We start from the raw sequence: 17,094 nt of genomic DNA, 5'->3' as shown, positions 1-17,094 counted from the left end.
CCACGTTTAGAGATGATTGTTTAAAATTTTCAATTGTTTTTAACCTCCCGTAGGCGACCACTTGACACACTCTGCTGTATCTCTCACGGGCAGAAAATGAGAAATGTGTCACTTACATATTGGCCCACATCATTACAGCAGACGCCGTATTCAAATCTCATAGCTGAAGCTATAGGAAGTGTCTCCCGAAATAGCTTAGCATTGGAACAATTGATACTGATACACATACACTATAGTGTACACTGAAATAAACTTTAATCAGGTTGAATCCCTGGTGGGAAAGAAACTCTCTTATCTTGTAAATAGCATGTATGTACATGCATGACCGGTGATGACTCTCTCATTCCTTGTATTAGTCAACAGAAAAATTGTATTAAAGGACGTCAACTGGATTATGTAAGAAACAAACAAACACGAAAGTTGTAGATGTTTTATGCTTGAAATGTAACATTGCAAAAATGCTGTTTACTGTTTCCTCCTAAATCAGGCAGTATAAAGAAAAGTTATTACTTTGGGTTTAGCACTAGCAAAAGGATTAGGTGTCCGCAATTACAATATATAAATTACCTGAAAGCGACCACATATCCTAATGGCATTATGGGTGGTCGTTTACGGGAGGTTCGACTGTATAATTGCATAATATTGCTTTCTTGCAGTTTGTGGAAGAGTGCTAGTATGATACATTGTACTAGTGATGTGTATACTCAACTGCAAAAACACCTCAAAAGCATAAACTGTGAACAAGGAGACCCAATGGAATAGTCGGTAGTGTTTAAACAATACATGTAACTTATTTCCATAAACAATAATTTACCATTCTCATTCTTCGCAATAAAAAATACAGTGCTGACTTAATTCTCCCGAATAATTTTCTATTAAATGTTGCTTAAGTTCATTGCATGTTTTGAACTTAGGCAAATCGCAAATTGTGTATCACTCAAATTGGCCCTTGTTGGCCAACTTGAACACTTTAAGGAAAGCTTGGACAGTTTCCATCATTCTCCACGTGAAACTAATTTTTGTTATCAACCGTCGCACGAGGAGAGAACATTATGCAAATAAATTGATTACACTTATACCCATAAAGCCATTGGGTCTCATCGTTGATGGTTTACGCTTTTTAGGCGTCAACGTTTTTGGAGGGGGACATGGGGGGGCTCAGTGAACACCGCAACACTGCAAAAAAAATTAAGGAACACCGCATCACGGCATGAAAAGTCGACGAAACACTGTCACCGCAACAATTATTTTTAGCCAGTGCACATGATTTTAACGTCCACACTTGACATAATACTTTTATACCTAAACAATTAGATGTCTTTTATTAAAAAAGAGTGTATCACGGAGGGACACCAGCATGGCGACTCCTTACCGGGCTCTGTCACTGCTCTGTAAATTTGCACAAACCATTTCGACGAATATCTGAAGTTTGGGAAAACGCAGAGACCTAACACTCGGTGAAGTGTCTTCTTTTTTTATCGCCTATAACATCACAATTTCTTGGCTATATCCACTGATTAGTTTTTGATTTATTTTTTCGTTGCGTGACATTTGTAAAAGGATCTACCGGTATCGCTCTCCGGAGCGCGTTCGATGACCCTTTCACCCTTATCGATAATCGTTTGAAAAATTAGAAGGTTGAGAAGGTCACAAGACCTTAGAGCCGATAAAGAACAGTATCAGAATGACCTCTAAACGACCCTAGACTGTAAGGACATTCAGATATAAAGAATAGAACAAAAAAAAAGGTCAAAAAGGAAATAATAGTAACCGTGTCTAAGTGACAGACTTTCCAAATGCACTCCCTTAGCTTACAAAGCCGTCTTTCTTCTGTGTTGACACGAAATCTGAACTTATTTTTCGACCGGTAGTTTTCGCCGTCTTTTCCTTTTTCGTAAAAAAAGCTATGCAATCAATAATACATTCCACCTCGTTTTTTCCAGAAATTCCAGGATTAACTTCTCTGACCTCGGCCTGGTTTCCACGTGTCCAAAGAAGGCTGAGCTCCAGGTGGCAGAGGTCAAGTTACGTATTTATTAACGAAAACAGTTTCACATTGGCAGCTTAAGCATATTGAAGATTAACTCGATAATGTTGGTCCTGCTTGTCATAAATTATCACGGATTAACGAAGTTTACATACTAAATTTAGGTCTGAGAAAGATCAAACAAGAAACCACAGCACCGCAAATAATTTCATTTCACCGAACACCCGCCATAGCGTGAAAAACACAAATATCGCACACCGCAGCTAGGGTTTGAGATCACTGCAACACTGCAAATTGAAATTTTATTCACCGCATCACCGCATTAAAAAAACAGCAATACTGCAACACTGCAAACCCCCATGTCCCCCTCTTTTTGCAATCGAGTGTATAGTCTGTACAATATAATAAAAACACGCAAAGATTTCCGCACAAACCAAAAAACAATTGTTGTTATTCGGTTTGGGCGGAAATCTTTGCGTATTTTGTTACTCATTCAAGCAAATTCCACTTGAAACAGTAGTCGCTACATAAGGATAATGGTTAGTTTATAAAGAACCTATGGTGCTGCGTTAGTAGGCAGTGGAAAGGAATGTTTGGTTTATCAAGAGACTTGATAAAAACGGTAAATTCCTCTCCAGTAATACAGTTTTCGAGTACTCATGAGTACTGACACTTCGAGCATAATAGGGGTAAATTTGTGTTACCTTAGTAGTATTCAAAATTCCAAAACGCTGGACTTTTGAAGATAACCTTTCACTCCAACACTCACTGCACCGTAATTTGTTAAACTTCATTAAACATAACAGAGAGATTCAAAACTTTTGTCCGACATTTTGGACATTTCCATGGCTCAGTGACCAGGCCTGATTGTGTCACACCTCCTCGCACACCCCCTTTCTTGTCCAATGGCATCAATGCGAACACCAAGCTGTCAATCATAGATTGCTGCGCCCCAGTTCCCAGTCCGCGGCCAAACTACATAATTATGCGATGTGTTTGCATTGAATGGGAATTGACGCCAGTTTTTACTCAGGTACACTTCGAGTCATTCAATGAGGGCTGTCGAAATTGAATTTGCGGTTTATTTCAGGACGTAGAGGCAAAACTTCTTGCTTTATTACAGCAACACGACTTCCAAGAGGTTACTGTGTGGTCTAAGGAAGCATAGGTACCACTTCCTAGACAAAACTAGCGCCGGAAGAAATTGCGAGTAAATTTACCCAGTTGGATAGCATATTAAACCTGCGATGATGCCACTACTATTCAAAAATGTTTAGAGTTTTCAGATGGTCGTGCTTTCCTAAACGTGTTATCTGAAGGATGTGGACGTTTCCAAAGAGGTAAGATCGAGTTCGTCAAGAAAACAAATTAACTTAAACAAATTCTTTATAACCAGTAGAACTACTTCCAAAAGGTCGAGTTTAGCTTATAAAGTTATATATTATACAATACGAGGAAGCCCAGGGGGGAAACTCGGGTATAAACGTGACGGGGGGTTCCGACGTATTGTTTTGGGTCTAAAATTTCAACTCCTGTATTTTTTTGGGTTGAAGATTTAACTGTGTATTTTTTGGGGTCTAAAAAGTCTTCGTGTATTTTTCGGGGGGGTTTGAATTTCTACCAGGCTAATAGTTCTACCACAATTCAAGCCAAAGTTCCCGCAAGATCCGAAAGTAGCCGGAGTGCCGAATTTCCAGGCAGCTGCTAGCCTGCGTAGCAGTCGTTTCCGTTTCCTTCAAGCCAAGCGGGGTAAGCGCGCGAGGGCATTGGGATAAAGAGGAGCAAAAAAGTAGGAGTTGGGGGAGGGGCGGGGAAGGAAAGGAAACGCCTGCCGCTCAGCCCAGACATTTTACCGAATGCCCCCAAATGGCTTCGCTCCCTTGGGGCCTACACTGTCACGTCAAATGTCACTTGAGAACCAATCAGCGAAAACAGAATCGCGGCGGCCAACTTGTTTACATGTACTTCAAGTTGCAGTACAGTCGACTCCCGATAACTCGAACCTTCAAGGGAAATTGAAAAAGGTTTGAGTTATCGAGGATGAAATTATGAAGAAAAGTACCTGAAAGGAAAGGAAAATTGGTTCGAGTTGGCGCGAGGTTCGAGTTATCGGTAGTCGACTGTATTTTAGAAGATTTTCTCGAACTTTACGTACGTCGCTCAAGCGTAGATAAAATTACCCAAGACAAATTTTACTAATGTTTTAGAATATCAACTCATTTGCTGGAATTACAGACAGTATGAGCTTGTCCCACATGGCTAAATACTTCCTCGCGTTTCCAGGATAACATTAATTGTATTTCGCGTCGCGTGAAATAAAACAAGCTTTCAGATTGTCGTGTCTTTGAGACCGCCGACAACCAGAACAAATTTTCTTAAATTTTTAAAAATTTCGGCGGGATTTTGAAAAACGAATGACACCATGTTTGTTGAGACGATAATACCTACCAACAAACCAAAGCGCAATGAAAACTATATCGAACTATATTTTGATTTTGATAAACGGTTAACCGGATGTCCTTTTAGTTTATGGGTTTGATTGACAGACGATTGACCAATGGTAATACATCTTTGCCTCCCGTTCGTTGACGAACGGCGTTCGGTAAAATGTCTGGGCTCAGCGGCAGGCGTTTCCCTTCCTTCCCAGCCCCTCCCCCCCCCCCCGCTCCTACTTTTTTGCTCCTTTTTTCCCAATGCCCTCGCGCGCTTGCCCTGCTTGGCTTGAAGGAAACGGAAACGACTGCTACGCAGGCTAGGCAGCTGCGTATTTTCTAAGCGGCATGGGGCCTGGGGGCCACCGGCAAACACCAATGAGAATGAAGACAACGACACTTTGTAAACTGAGACGTCATTTACTTCTCTCCATGACTCATCTATTACACAAGCTCATCATCGGTCTATAATATAAAGTCCATGTATTTTTTTGGGTGCAAAATATTAGGCTCTGTCGGACCCCAACCCCTGGCAATTGAAACATTTACATGTAATTCTTGCTGAAAAAAAAAATAAATGTACATCACTTAACATTAAAATCAATTGGCGTCATTTACAACTTTTTAATTCCTTTCTTAAATTCCTTCAGTACGCACGAACCTGGGACCGGTTGTTCAAAAGGTGATAAATGCTAATCCACAATTAAAACCTATCGAGGTTTAGAGCATGCACACTAAGAAGGTTATTAACAGCTAATTGTAAGTTAATGGTAAAGAAAAGTCAACGTCAAAACTGAGGGACAAACAGGAGAATGATGTATTTATCAGAAAATGACACAGGCATACTGACTGGAAAAAAAAAAAAACCCAGTGCTCCTATCAGGAGTCGAACCTTAGACCTTCCGATTACTAGTTCAGATGCTCTAACACTGAGCTACAGGAGACTTGTGGGAGCGTAAGGCCATTAAACTAGGTTCTAAGGACAAACATCCTGCATACTGCCCGGATTAGAAATAAAAAAAAATTATGTCAATGTGTGGCATATGCGCAATGGGAATAATGTGATGGAATATGTTAATAAAATAAACTTCCAATCTTCTAAAGCATTTTGTTGATTTTTTTTTCTTTTCTTCAGTAATTGGTGTTAACCAGTTGTCACAGTCTCTACTTCCTGCCGTCTTGCCGGAGATGCTCATGTGATCAATGGCATGTACGACTGGCAATCATAGAGTACATGCCATTGCTAGCCAGTCAGTTGGTAATTGTTTGCTCTCATGATAACTTAATTCTGTTGTGTTCTTTCAGGACTACATTGTGTAATCAACCCTGTGTTGTCATCTGTATTACCCTAGCAATCGTTTGAGCTGTTGAAAAACAGGTCTGCTCTGTTGTGCACTGTTGTCTGTAGTTATCGGGGATGCTGCGCAGCAATTGATACAGCTGACTGCCTCGTCTGCCTGTGCCATAGAAATTGAAGTGCTAGATCAGACTTGTGACTTGTCTTTAAGGGGCACCTGTATATAGGGTCACTATACACTGTATGAATAGCCAACAAAACGTTATTTTTTTCCAATGGAATCATTAATAAAAGTAATGGTCGAGTTTTGTTAACAATAACCATACTAATGCACAGAAACTAGCAATAACTATGGCTAGCTAGGATGGCTAGGATGGAAGTGGATTGCAACTTGAAAACATTGACCAACTTAATTTCTCATTTTCTTCCTGTGTAGAACAAGTCATGAAGCCGCTGAAAACTGATTATAGGTTGTTCTTCCTGGGAGAAAATCTTAATAAATATAACAACAATTTCAACATGTAACAAACCAAGTTCTTTGTAAAATATTTGATCAGATTTGACCAAAATACATGTACAGCAAAATTACTGTGACTGCAGTGTAATCTTTATTTAAACATGATGGTTTTCAAAGCTTTAAGCTTGTGGGATTGTGTGTTTACGCCTAAGCTAACCTAATCTTAATGTTACTTTAGAAAACTATTTCAGGTATAAACGAATGCAATGGTTAAATAAATAGTAGACAAAATTCTGTTTTCTGTAACATGTGGTTGATGCAGACGTACGTACAGTCAAATCTAAAATCTTTAATTAAAAATAGTTCTCAGTGCTAACCCACTTCATAAGATGGTTAAAGTCTGGGGACACTGCTGCCTCGATCCTTGTCGTTGTAATTAACAAAATTCCATAAAGATGAGCCTCTATATGAGAGAGAATTTTTTATATATCATGACTTGCACCTTGGTATGAGGAGACAGTTCTCTCATCGCTTCAAATAATGATAGGGATGTAGAAGACTGCCAGGCTTTCATCCGGTTTATATCATGCTGCTGGCTTAGTAGTCTTGTCCTTACCCATTGAGTTATTAAAAAAAATATCATAATTGCTTTCTGTCAGTTTGCAATGGTTGGTGTAACATTATATACATGTATGTCATTTACAGGGGGTAGAGTTCTTTGACGAGAAGCTAAACAGCCTGTGCATAACTTGGCTGGTGGATCATGGTAAGATTAACTTGTGGCTAGGTTTTCCTCTGTCTCATTGTGTAGTTCCAGAAAATATCCTGGGTTATCCCCACCACAAAAGAAATTTCACATAGCCTCCCCCCCTGGATTTTCCAATTTTGAAGTATTTTCTTAACCCCCCACCCCTTTGGACATTCCTCAAAATAATATAAAAGGTACCCCCACCCCCTTCTGGCACTGATTTAAGTCCGTCCACTTTTTCATATTTCCAAACCTTGTTACAGGGAAACAACAAAAAAATATTCCAACCATTAATTGTTTTGTTGTTGTTGTTGTTGTTGTTGTTGTTGTTGTTTATTTTGTGAGCAGTACATGTATTTCACAAGGGACTGAAACTAATCAGGGCTACAAATAACGGCCTGTCAACAGACAATGTCTGGTCAAAATTGTGTATTGACCAGACAAATGGTTGGATGGCCGGACATCTTGTCCAGTCCTTTACCAACTTGTTCAGAGACATTTTAATTTTTAACGATTAGATAATCACGAGGGACAACATTCCTGTTTCTGGAAGAAAAAAAAAAAACGATTGTAAGACTAGACGAATTAGTGTTCGATAAATTGCCAGTAGTCGCAAATTTCCATGATTTCATCAAGTCCTGTCGCGACTGCAAATCATCATGTCTTTGGTTATTTTACTTACTTCAAGTGTTCCCAATTAGTAGAGGGTTTTACCTTTGGCTACTATACCATGATTGACTCTCAAATAAAGTAATTGATTGTTTGATTGATTGAATGATCGGAAAGCACCCTGACGAAGAATAATATCTCTGCACCGAGAATACTGCATCTAGCATTTATTGCAAAGTGCAAAAAGCGAACAAACCATACGTTACCTCCGGCACACCCTGCAAAACATGCTTGGTTACTTAGCTTTCTGGTGATTTCATCACTCGATGCAACTCAAAAATGGAGCCTATAACACAAAAAATGGAAGCATAAGGTTGTCTTTAAGGGATTCTAAACTGATGGAAGGAAGTCAGCGAGCTGAGCATACCAATTGTACTAAGACGCCATGCATTTAATACAATTACATACAGTGCTGCCAAATTTCGAAACCCTTTGACGATAAGTTGTGTTTCTTGTTTATGTTTACATTTCAGTTAGCTTCTTTTTTCAAATTAATTTAGAGATTGATTGAACCCTTTCAGCATTTATATATTCTGCACATTTTAAAGTTTAGTTGTTAAGAAATGATGTGGCAATTCCCAATGAAAGTGTAATATTTAGATATATTAAGTGATTTTGCCAAAATAATATAAAGTAAAACAGACAATTGCGGTTGTATCTTGCGTAACCGTTCCATGTACTGAAAGCGAGGCTGCTTCTGCAGTAAAGAGTAGTAAAACTATTAACTTGTAATTTTTATTGCTAATTAAAACCAACTTTGATTCAGTTGTTTTTTTAGTTATAAAAGGAGTACTGTGCAATCTGGGTTCACCATCGCAAGAGTTACGACTGTCAAAATTTGACCGGCCAAAAACGGGTAGTGTCCGAGTAAAAACATGTTTGACCGGACAACGTGCCGGCACGTGCCCGTTAGTTATTTGCAGCCCTGCTTAAATGTTTGACAACAGTGTTTTTCGAGACTGGGTAGAGGTTTTTCACGGGAAATTTATGTTGATTTCATTAATACTGAGATCTACCAGCATTTTTTTTTTTGTTCATGTTTTATTTTTAACTAGAAGTGTTTTACATACAGCTGTAGTTAATGATTTCTAGTCAGAATGGGACTTTCTCTTAAGTTTTTCAAAATATCTCATTTTAAAGTATTAACCTGTGAATTAATCATGCACCTGCATCCCTTAAAGTAGGCTTTATTTCTTTCTTTGTTTTGTTTGTTTAGTGTATATTTTGCTATCTGCAAAGCAGCAGCAAAGAACCTTAAGAAGCTAGTGGAAAAATTTGAAGCTGAATGGGCTCAGGTAAGAAAATGGCAACATGTGACAAGTAGCACGTGAAAAAAGCTTTTAACGCACATGTGTTATATGGCCTAAAAGATGTAGTTCTCTGTATTACTTGATCTTAAGTTTGCTCTCAGAAAAACGTTTGCTTGCTGGAACGGAATGATAATGACTGCTAATAAACAATTTCATTTGGCACAAAAAAATATGCATAGATATTTGTCAGCAGACATAATGATTCTGTTCCAGCAAACAAACATTTTTCTGAGAGCAAAGATCAAGTAATACAGGTAAAGTTCTACATATAAGGAATAGATAGTGTCCAGTGATAATTAAGTATCCAGGATGCATATTTTTAACCTGAATAAAAGTTATTGAGGTTTTCATTTCATGGAAGCGAGTGAAGTTTTCTACGAGTTTTAGTGAGGCACATTGCATCACATGAATGTTGACCAGGGCCCAGTTGTTCGAAAGATGATTAACTCTAATCCCTGATTAAAAGTTAACTGAGATTTCCAGCTTGCTCGTTAAAAATGTTTTTAAAATGTTATTTTAACTTACTGGTTAAGAAAATTCAATGTCAAAACTGAGGGACAAAAATCTTTTTGAAAAATCTGTATTGTTTAGTAATTAAACCCATATATTCAAAGTTCTCATTAATCTAGGGTTAGCTTAATCGTGCTTTGAACAACAGGACCTAGATGGATGCAAGCTATTAATATCTGATAGTTCATAAACTTTCATAAAGGTGGTTTATTAAAATCACATACTGGTGCTCTGAGGTTAATGACAATGTGTTGACAAATTATATGGAACAATTTATACTTTCTGATTTTACAACTATTGGCGAGGGACTGGGATTACTAAGGAAATTACAATTTAATGTAATCTATTTACAAAAGAATTTCGTAAACATCAAAATTGACATTTATGACAAATGGAAACTACAGTGTACATGTACTTACTGTTTTCTCAAATGCTTTTCAGCCAGGTCTCATTTTCCCTGTTTCCTTTAGAGCCAAGTTATTCCCAAGGTGCTATGCATGGCCACAAACCCAAACTACCTTCACCGGCTGACCACGCTATATTATATACTCAGTAAATGTAAGTGACTGATCATATTAACTGATTGCTGTAAACAAGGTTTTTACATGGAACTGTTCTTTTCTCATGTTTAGTTACTATCCATGTCGAATGAAACGTGTGATACAACCACTAGTCATTACACTAGTGCTAATGTCTTACAGCTTCTTTTGGTTTAGTATTCTGCTTTCTTGCTGTAGTTCTGAAGTAGGAAAGAACAGCTTCTCCAGTAGTCTTCTTCACATCTGTTATATATCTGGGCCGTCACATTTTTTACAATAACTGTCACAATTCCTGCTTACTGATTGGCTCGTTATTCTCTATAAGAGTACAGACAATTAAAATGACGTTAACGTTAAAATGTAATGCGCGCACTATCTCAATGGAAAAATACTTTTTTACAATAACCTGGTAAATACTTTTACCAGGTTATTGTAAAAAGCAAATCAAAGGTAGTTTCCTATGGTCTATATTCTTATAGACCATAAAATGATGATGCCAGAAAATTCCAAGTTGAACTTCTCTGTCAGTTTTGAACCCTGGTGCTTGACTGTTAGCAATCTTATTTTTGTCAGATGCTGCTAAAATTTAAGCCTATTTGAAATTTCACCCATCTTGTTTGTGTTGCAGGTTTTAGCAGAAGTCATGGGACCTGAAAGTGTGGTCAAACTCATGCTACCTGTTGTGATTGGCTTAGCTGATGATTCTGTGGCAAACGTTCTTTTTAATGTCACCAAAACTTTACAAAAAATTGCGCCTGTTCTGGACGAGAAGTAAGTACTTCCTCTTCTGTTGAATGAAACAGTGGCATTTTGCAGTTCCTGTCATTTAAACAAAAAACAGTTTTGTGATTACATCTGTACTAACACCCTTACCTGCAACCTTTAAGATCTTCTTCTTCAAATCTATTGGTTACTCCTTTCTCTAATCTGAAGAGTTATGGAGACAATGTTCTCTGTTCCTAAATAATTATGGAACTCATTACCCATTGAATTAAGGAACTGTACTTCAGTTGATATTTTTTTTAAATATGTTTAAAACGTTTCTTTTTAAATGAACATGTAGTTAATATCTGGTTAATTTTCACCTTTGACATTTTTTTTTGTACACATTTAACACCCTTGTTTATGTAATGATCAGAAGTTTTCTCACTTTTGTAAATTAAAGTGCCTTTGAACTTTTGGCTTTTTGGCACAATATAAAATAATTGTCATTGTCATTGGAACTGTAATATTTTGCAATCTTCATGGAAATTAAGAAAGGCAACAGTTTTGGGCTCATCTGCCCCCTCCCCCTCCCCCTCCCCCTCCCCCTCCCTCTCCCCTCCCCCTCCCCCTCACTTCCCCCTTCTTCATCTGTCTATATTTAGTTAATATTAAAGGCTAAAAATATGCTGCCTTTGTTTTTACAGTACCATCAAATCGTAGTTACTAAAACAAGGAATGACCTAAAATAATCTAAAATGATCTAAAATGACCTAAAATGATCTAAAATAACCTAAAATGATCTAAAATAAATCTGAAATATTCTAAAATGATCTAAATGAAGTGAAACCAAGATAAAATTACAGAATTACAGAACTGATGCATGAGTGCTTACCAAAGTAAAGGCTGATACCAGGAAGCTGCTGTGAACTGCCGGAAAGACCGAAGAAGACTCGAAAAGTGCCGATGGTTGCACGTAAGCCGATTCGATGACAAAGTTGCGTAAACTAACCGCACTAGAACGAATCTTTTTTTTTTTTTTGGTCGGTCCGAAAGACCCAAAAATATCTGCACTGACCAATTTTTTTCGGGTTCGTTTTCCAGTCGCACATTACAAGCCACACGACAAGGCTAGATTCTTGTGTAAACACTGATAAAACGCTTTTGTAAACAATGTAAAGGCATATCTGTGCATCAATTTCCTTAAATAAACACGCAGTTAACAAGTCAAGGGTAGCGCATGAATAAAAGCACCCTGCGAGCAAAAATCGAGCAAGCAAAAGAAAGGTTCTGCTAGCAGGGTGGAATAAAAGATAACTCTGTGTCAGTTCCCTATACATGTAAAATAGCTGCATCAATCAAAACCGCGTTGTTGGGCGAAACATAGAACTTCGCTTCGTACCAATCAAAACCGCGTTGCTGGGGAAAAACTGGCACTTCGTACCAATCAAAACCACGTTGCTGAGCGAAACTTGGAACTTCGCACCAATCAAAACCACGTTGCTGGGGAAAAACTAGACACTTTGCATCAATCAAATCCGCGGTTGTGATACAGTAGTCTCCGATAGAGACGAAACGCGTCGGAAATAAACTACAAGAAGTCTTCCGTTGTGCTGCTCACTACTCTTTGTTATAAAATTAAAAAAAATAAAATCATTTTAGATCATTTTAGACCATTATAGGTCATTTTAGACCATTTTAGATTCATTTTAGATCATTTTAGATCATTTTAGATCATTCCTTGTTTTAGTAAAGTTCTACGACCATCAAATCACAGATCAAACCAGTCCTTGATAAACTGAATGCCAATGCTGATGTAGATGTGAAGTATTTTGCACAGGAAGCCCATAACAGGTACTAAACCCTGCTTGAAAGTTTTACAGTAAATTATTAGAGTGTTGACTGGGGTTCAAGCTATGCAGACACTGTCTAATGGAAACTTTAAATAGGACATTTGACTCAAACTACCAGAATTCTTCAGTTTTTTTTTCTTTGTTCTTACATTTATGATAATTAGAGCTTCTTCTATTCATTCCCCACTGGGGTTACAAAAATTAATGATTTCTGGTAGTTGCCTTCAAATGAAATGAACCATAAAGTAAGAATGGGCAAGACTGATTGGACTGGATGTAGATGAATAAAATGTCCAAACCGAGCTATGGCTATCCTATGTTTGGTTTATCAACAGAGTTGATAACAACTAAAGATAAATTGGCTGTTCTGTAAAGAGATTTGAGGGCTTACTCTTAAAACATCAGCACTCAAATCTCTTCACGGTGGCCAATTTCTCTTTAGTTATCAACTCTGTTGATAAACCAAACATTCGTTTCTTCTTCCCACTGATACAGTACCACAGTTTCTTTAGAACCTAACCCCCATATCCATTTGGCTATCCTGTTCTGTAGCCGTCGTGCTATCTTTCATCTGACTGATCATAAAGCCTCCACCTCCTGGGTCCGGTTGTTCGAAAGCCTGGAATTAACGCTAATCCACCTTTAAAAGCTAACCAAGGTTTTCTTCTCGCCCGTCAAGAATGTTTTTAAGGCTAATTTTGAGCTAATGGTAAACAAAGGTTTAAGGCAAAACTGAGAGACAAAAATCTTTTGGAAAAATTAACTCGAATCAAAGTTTACATTGACCCAGGATTAGCTTAATCGGGCTTTGAAAAACTGGGCCCTGGATACCATTGTTCAAAGCCCGATTGAGCTAATCCTGGGTTAGCGTGAACTTTGATTCGAGTTTACTTTATACTAGCCCATGAGGATTCTTCCAAAAGACTTTTGTCCCTCAGTTTTGCGTTGGACGTTTCTTTACCATTAGTTTAAAATTACCCTTAAAAATCATTTCTAACGAGTTAGATGAAAACCTCGGTTAATTTTTAATTGTGGATTAGCGTTAATCGGCTCTGCAATAGAGGGGATCTTTTATTCTCGCCTCTTTGTTTGTTGACTACTATATGTAAATTGTCTTCAATCCACCTCAGCGAAGAATGAGTAAAGTTGTAGCAGAAGTCTATATATTTTTTGGTTACTTTATTTTGTTGTGCGTTTGTGGTTGGCAACGTGATGGCCAGGCTTATAAGTCCCTGCAAAGCAGGATATCTTTTTCTCAAACTTCTTAATTTTTCATGAAGAGAAAACAAAGCAAATTGCTACCATGAAGGAGGTTGGAAGTTAATGTGATCTTAATTATAAAATTTGGCGAATTTTTGCTTTGATTTTCTCCTAGAAAATCAAACACTCAAAAAGAGTGTTTCATTCGATTTCCAAACACCTCGCAAGTTGGGGAGCAGGGATGGCGCAGTGGTGAGAGCACTCGCCTCCCACCAATGTGGCCTGGGTTTGATTCCCGGACTCGGTGTCATATATGGGTTAAGTTTGTTGTTGGTTCTCGTCGTTGCTCCGAGAGGTTTCTCTCCGGGTACTTCGGATTTCCCCTCTCCTAGAAAACCAACACTTCTAAATTCCAATTCGATTTGGAAAGTGTCCCCAATTAGTGCTTTGCGCTATAGACATTGACGCTTAAATAAAGTGATTTATTTATTTATTTTTAAACTCGGCTGCGTCTCTTCTTTCCAATCCACTTCTTGGTGTTTGGAAATCGGATGAAAGATGCTTCTTTATGTTTGATATGGTACTTGAAATATTATGCACGAATTGTCCACCACAAAATTGGCCTTTTAGCTAAGTGTTTTTGTTTCTTTTTCTCTGCAGTTTTCTAAGTAACTTGTGCAAGCTCTTCTGCATCAAGATGTCTCACAGTAACCGCAGTTCACTTCAATTGTCAGCCATGCTTGCTTTGATCATAACACTTGCTATGTTTGTCCCGTGGATGAACTTTGGACTGGACTACATAAGTACATCTGTTTGGGTGACTCACTTCTTTTAATTAGTGATTTCAAGTAGGCATTGTCATCGTAAAAAATCGAATTCCACTAAGTACTAGCTTGTATGAAAAAACAGAGATAGCCCTTTTCAGATTTGTTATTTCGTGGACAACTACAGGTGCATCTGGTGTAGATGAAACTGATCTAATTTTTTTTTATTTTGAAATTCTTCCTTTATTTTTCTCATTTTGGCAGAAGCAACTAAAATGACTGATGATATGTTTAAGATTTATTGGAAACATAGCTAATTAAAGCCAATGGTTATGAAACCCGACAAACCTCTTTGTTATATGTTTTCGTTTGCCTTTTTGGTCTTGACCCTGCATAAACAACAATAGAATTTGGAATGTGTTGGAGCAACTGACCAATCGAAACGTTTTTTTTAAGATATTCAACTGTAGTGTGAACGTTAAAACAAATGATTGTGCAGGGTCGCGGCCCTACCAACATAAATTGCAGCACCATTGTTTTCATGGCAAGGTTTCCTAACCAGTCCCTCAATTAACTATGTTTTAGCTTGTGCTGGGCCCGCTGCCTTGTGCTAACGAATTGACATGAGAGCGGTGTTTCATTTTTAAGTGTTTTCTGTTGTTTAGCATATGCCTATACAGAGCTGTATGCTGTAAAAAGATCGTGTATTGTAGTGTGATCACAAACTCACTTCTTTAACCCTGAAATTCCCCAATTTTACTAGCATGTGATTTCTCCTTAATTTCACAATTTCAACAGTCGTTCAGGGCGTGAGAATAAAGAAAGTATCACGATAGGTAAAGTCTTGATGATTAAGTAAATTCTCCCAATAGTAGCATAAGAAATATTTGGAGACCAGTTAGGACAAAATACATGCCGATAATAGGGCTTTAAGGGTTAACGAACTAGGAGCAAAAGAAAAACAACATTTTTACCTTCTTTCTTGGTGTTGGTGTTATCTTTGGCCCACTGATTTGTTCCCAACTTCATTTGTAGGTGTGTTGTTCGACGAGATGTGATAACCGTTGTTTTTTGTTTCATGAGCGTGATTAGAAAATCGCTTTAGCGAATAAATCATAAGTAAATTTAGACCTAGTGTGCGCTGTTGCACGTATTTGTGGAAACCTTTACTTTGTGTTTAAATTGGGCTTGATACCTGTATAGATTGTGTACGAAATAACATTGATTTAATGTATTAAAGTTATTGCTGTCACCTGTGCTGTTCCTCGTAATATCTACAGTCTCGTCACTAGAGCCCTCTCTGTTATAAAGATGACAGGGAAGGTTCGCTTCAGAAACAAGCCTAACGGATCTCAACACAGAGGGGTCTTTATATTACTGTGCAATATTTTCTTAGGAGGAAGGAAGCGAACTTGAATGCTATTTCCCTGCTTCCTATCGTCCCCTATGCGCCCCCTTTCGGGATTCTCGTTTCTTGTTTGTGGAGGACAGAACTTGAGTTATACATGACGAATACACTACCGGTGCACAGGTGGCTTCACACCATGAAGTATATACCATGGAATGAAATTACCCCAGCGTCGGCAAGCATTTTGTCTTCGTATGCGGTAAGAGAAAACTGTAGAGCACAAGGGCGCTTTCTTTTAGCCCAAAGTTTCAGTTAAAATCCCAGAAAATTAACATTTCAAATGGAAGTCTTTCTTTTCCATTCGCTCCACACTTGCAGTAAACGTAGGAAAAGTAGAGTACCTCCGGAAGTAATTGTAATCGAAATTGTAATTGCAATTGACCACTCCCCTTGGGGCTTTTCTAGGTCAATGAACAACAGCTAGTAACTGAATTGCGAGGAACATCGGACGTCAGTATATAGAGGGCGCCTCTGGCTGCCGCCTCAGTTCATATATGATCTCACCCCACCCACCCAGACCAATGAAAGCTCTTTAACAATTATTCCACGAGCGCGCGTTGGATATGAGATGATAGATAGCTAACGAGGCGCGTAGCGCCGAGTTGGCTATAATCATCTCATATCCAACAAGCGCAAGTGGAATAATTGTTTTATTAAAAACAACCGAGAAATATTGCTAGATCTTACTGATTTCGCTGTGCAAGAACGACCAGAAGGCAATTTAATGGTCGCCATTTCTCGGCCATGGTATAATTGCTCATATACCATGGCCGCTAAGCCAATCAAATCCCTCGAATTGCATTATACAATGATGCAGTTTTTAATAAAATCAGATAGACCATGGCACCGGGAACTCCACGGCCAACTCTTTTTCGAACAGTGCCAAGGGTTCTTTAACGTCCCACAGATTATTATTAGGAACAAGTGTTGTGAGACGGGACCTACGGTTTATCGTTCTTATCCAAGAAGACTAGAAAGTATATTCATTTGCCGATGTCATTACAAAGGCAGCACTTTCTCCTCAGTTATTTAAAGACCCTGAGTGTTGGTCCGGCCGGGGTTTGAACCCGCGACCTCCCGCACGGTAGTCCGGTACTCTACCAACTATGCTAAGCGGTCGTCTGTTTGTTACCGTAAATTTTATCCGCACGTCCTCTTTTGCATTTTAAATTATATGGAAGAGAAAACTGAAGTCAACATTTGCCTGACATGAATATC

The 17,094-nt window shown here is 38.3% G+C and overlaps 2 protein-coding genes across 12 annotated transcripts in view; one reads left to right on the top strand and one right to left on the bottom strand.

The window, feature by feature from the left end:
• The window catches only part of LOC146461204 (Fc receptor-like protein 5), a 288,679-nt gene that overhangs the window by 212,168 nt on the left and 59,417 nt on the right, over window positions 1–17,094 (bottom strand). The window lies entirely within an intron of this gene.
• The window catches only part of LOC146461195 (serine/threonine-protein phosphatase PP2A 65 kDa regulatory subunit-like), a 206,075-nt gene continuing 191,862 nt past the window's right edge, over window positions 2,882–17,094 (top strand). For 2 of the 9 annotated variants that reach the window (XM_085087076.1, XM_085087074.1), the window contains exons 1-5: window positions 3,184–3,327; window positions 5,555–5,677; window positions 6,879–6,939; window positions 9,881–9,968; window positions 10,585–10,720. In XM_085087076.1, the coding sequence (XP_084943202.1) occupies window positions 6,937–6,939; window positions 9,881–9,968; window positions 10,585–10,720 (227 nt within the window). In that variant the 5' untranslated portion in view covers window positions 3,184–3,327; window positions 5,555–5,677; window positions 6,879–6,936. Of the gene's footprint in view, window positions 3,328–5,554; window positions 5,678–6,878; window positions 6,940–8,806; window positions 8,886–9,880; window positions 9,969–10,584; window positions 10,721–17,094 lie in introns of all 9 variants that reach the window. The other 7 variants (XM_085087079.1, XM_085087077.1, XM_085087078.1 and 4 more) reach the window with 7 other exon arrangements.

The sequence above is a fragment of the Pavona decussata genome, unplaced genomic scaffold (genome assembly GCF_977016875.1).
Source record: "Pavona decussata unplaced genomic scaffold, jaPavDecu1.1 SCAFFOLD_201, whole genome shotgun sequence".
Taxonomy (NCBI): Eukaryota; Metazoa; Cnidaria; class Anthozoa; order Scleractinia; family Agariciidae; genus Pavona; species Pavona decussata.
This window is presented reverse-complemented; position numbering and strand designations above follow the sequence as displayed.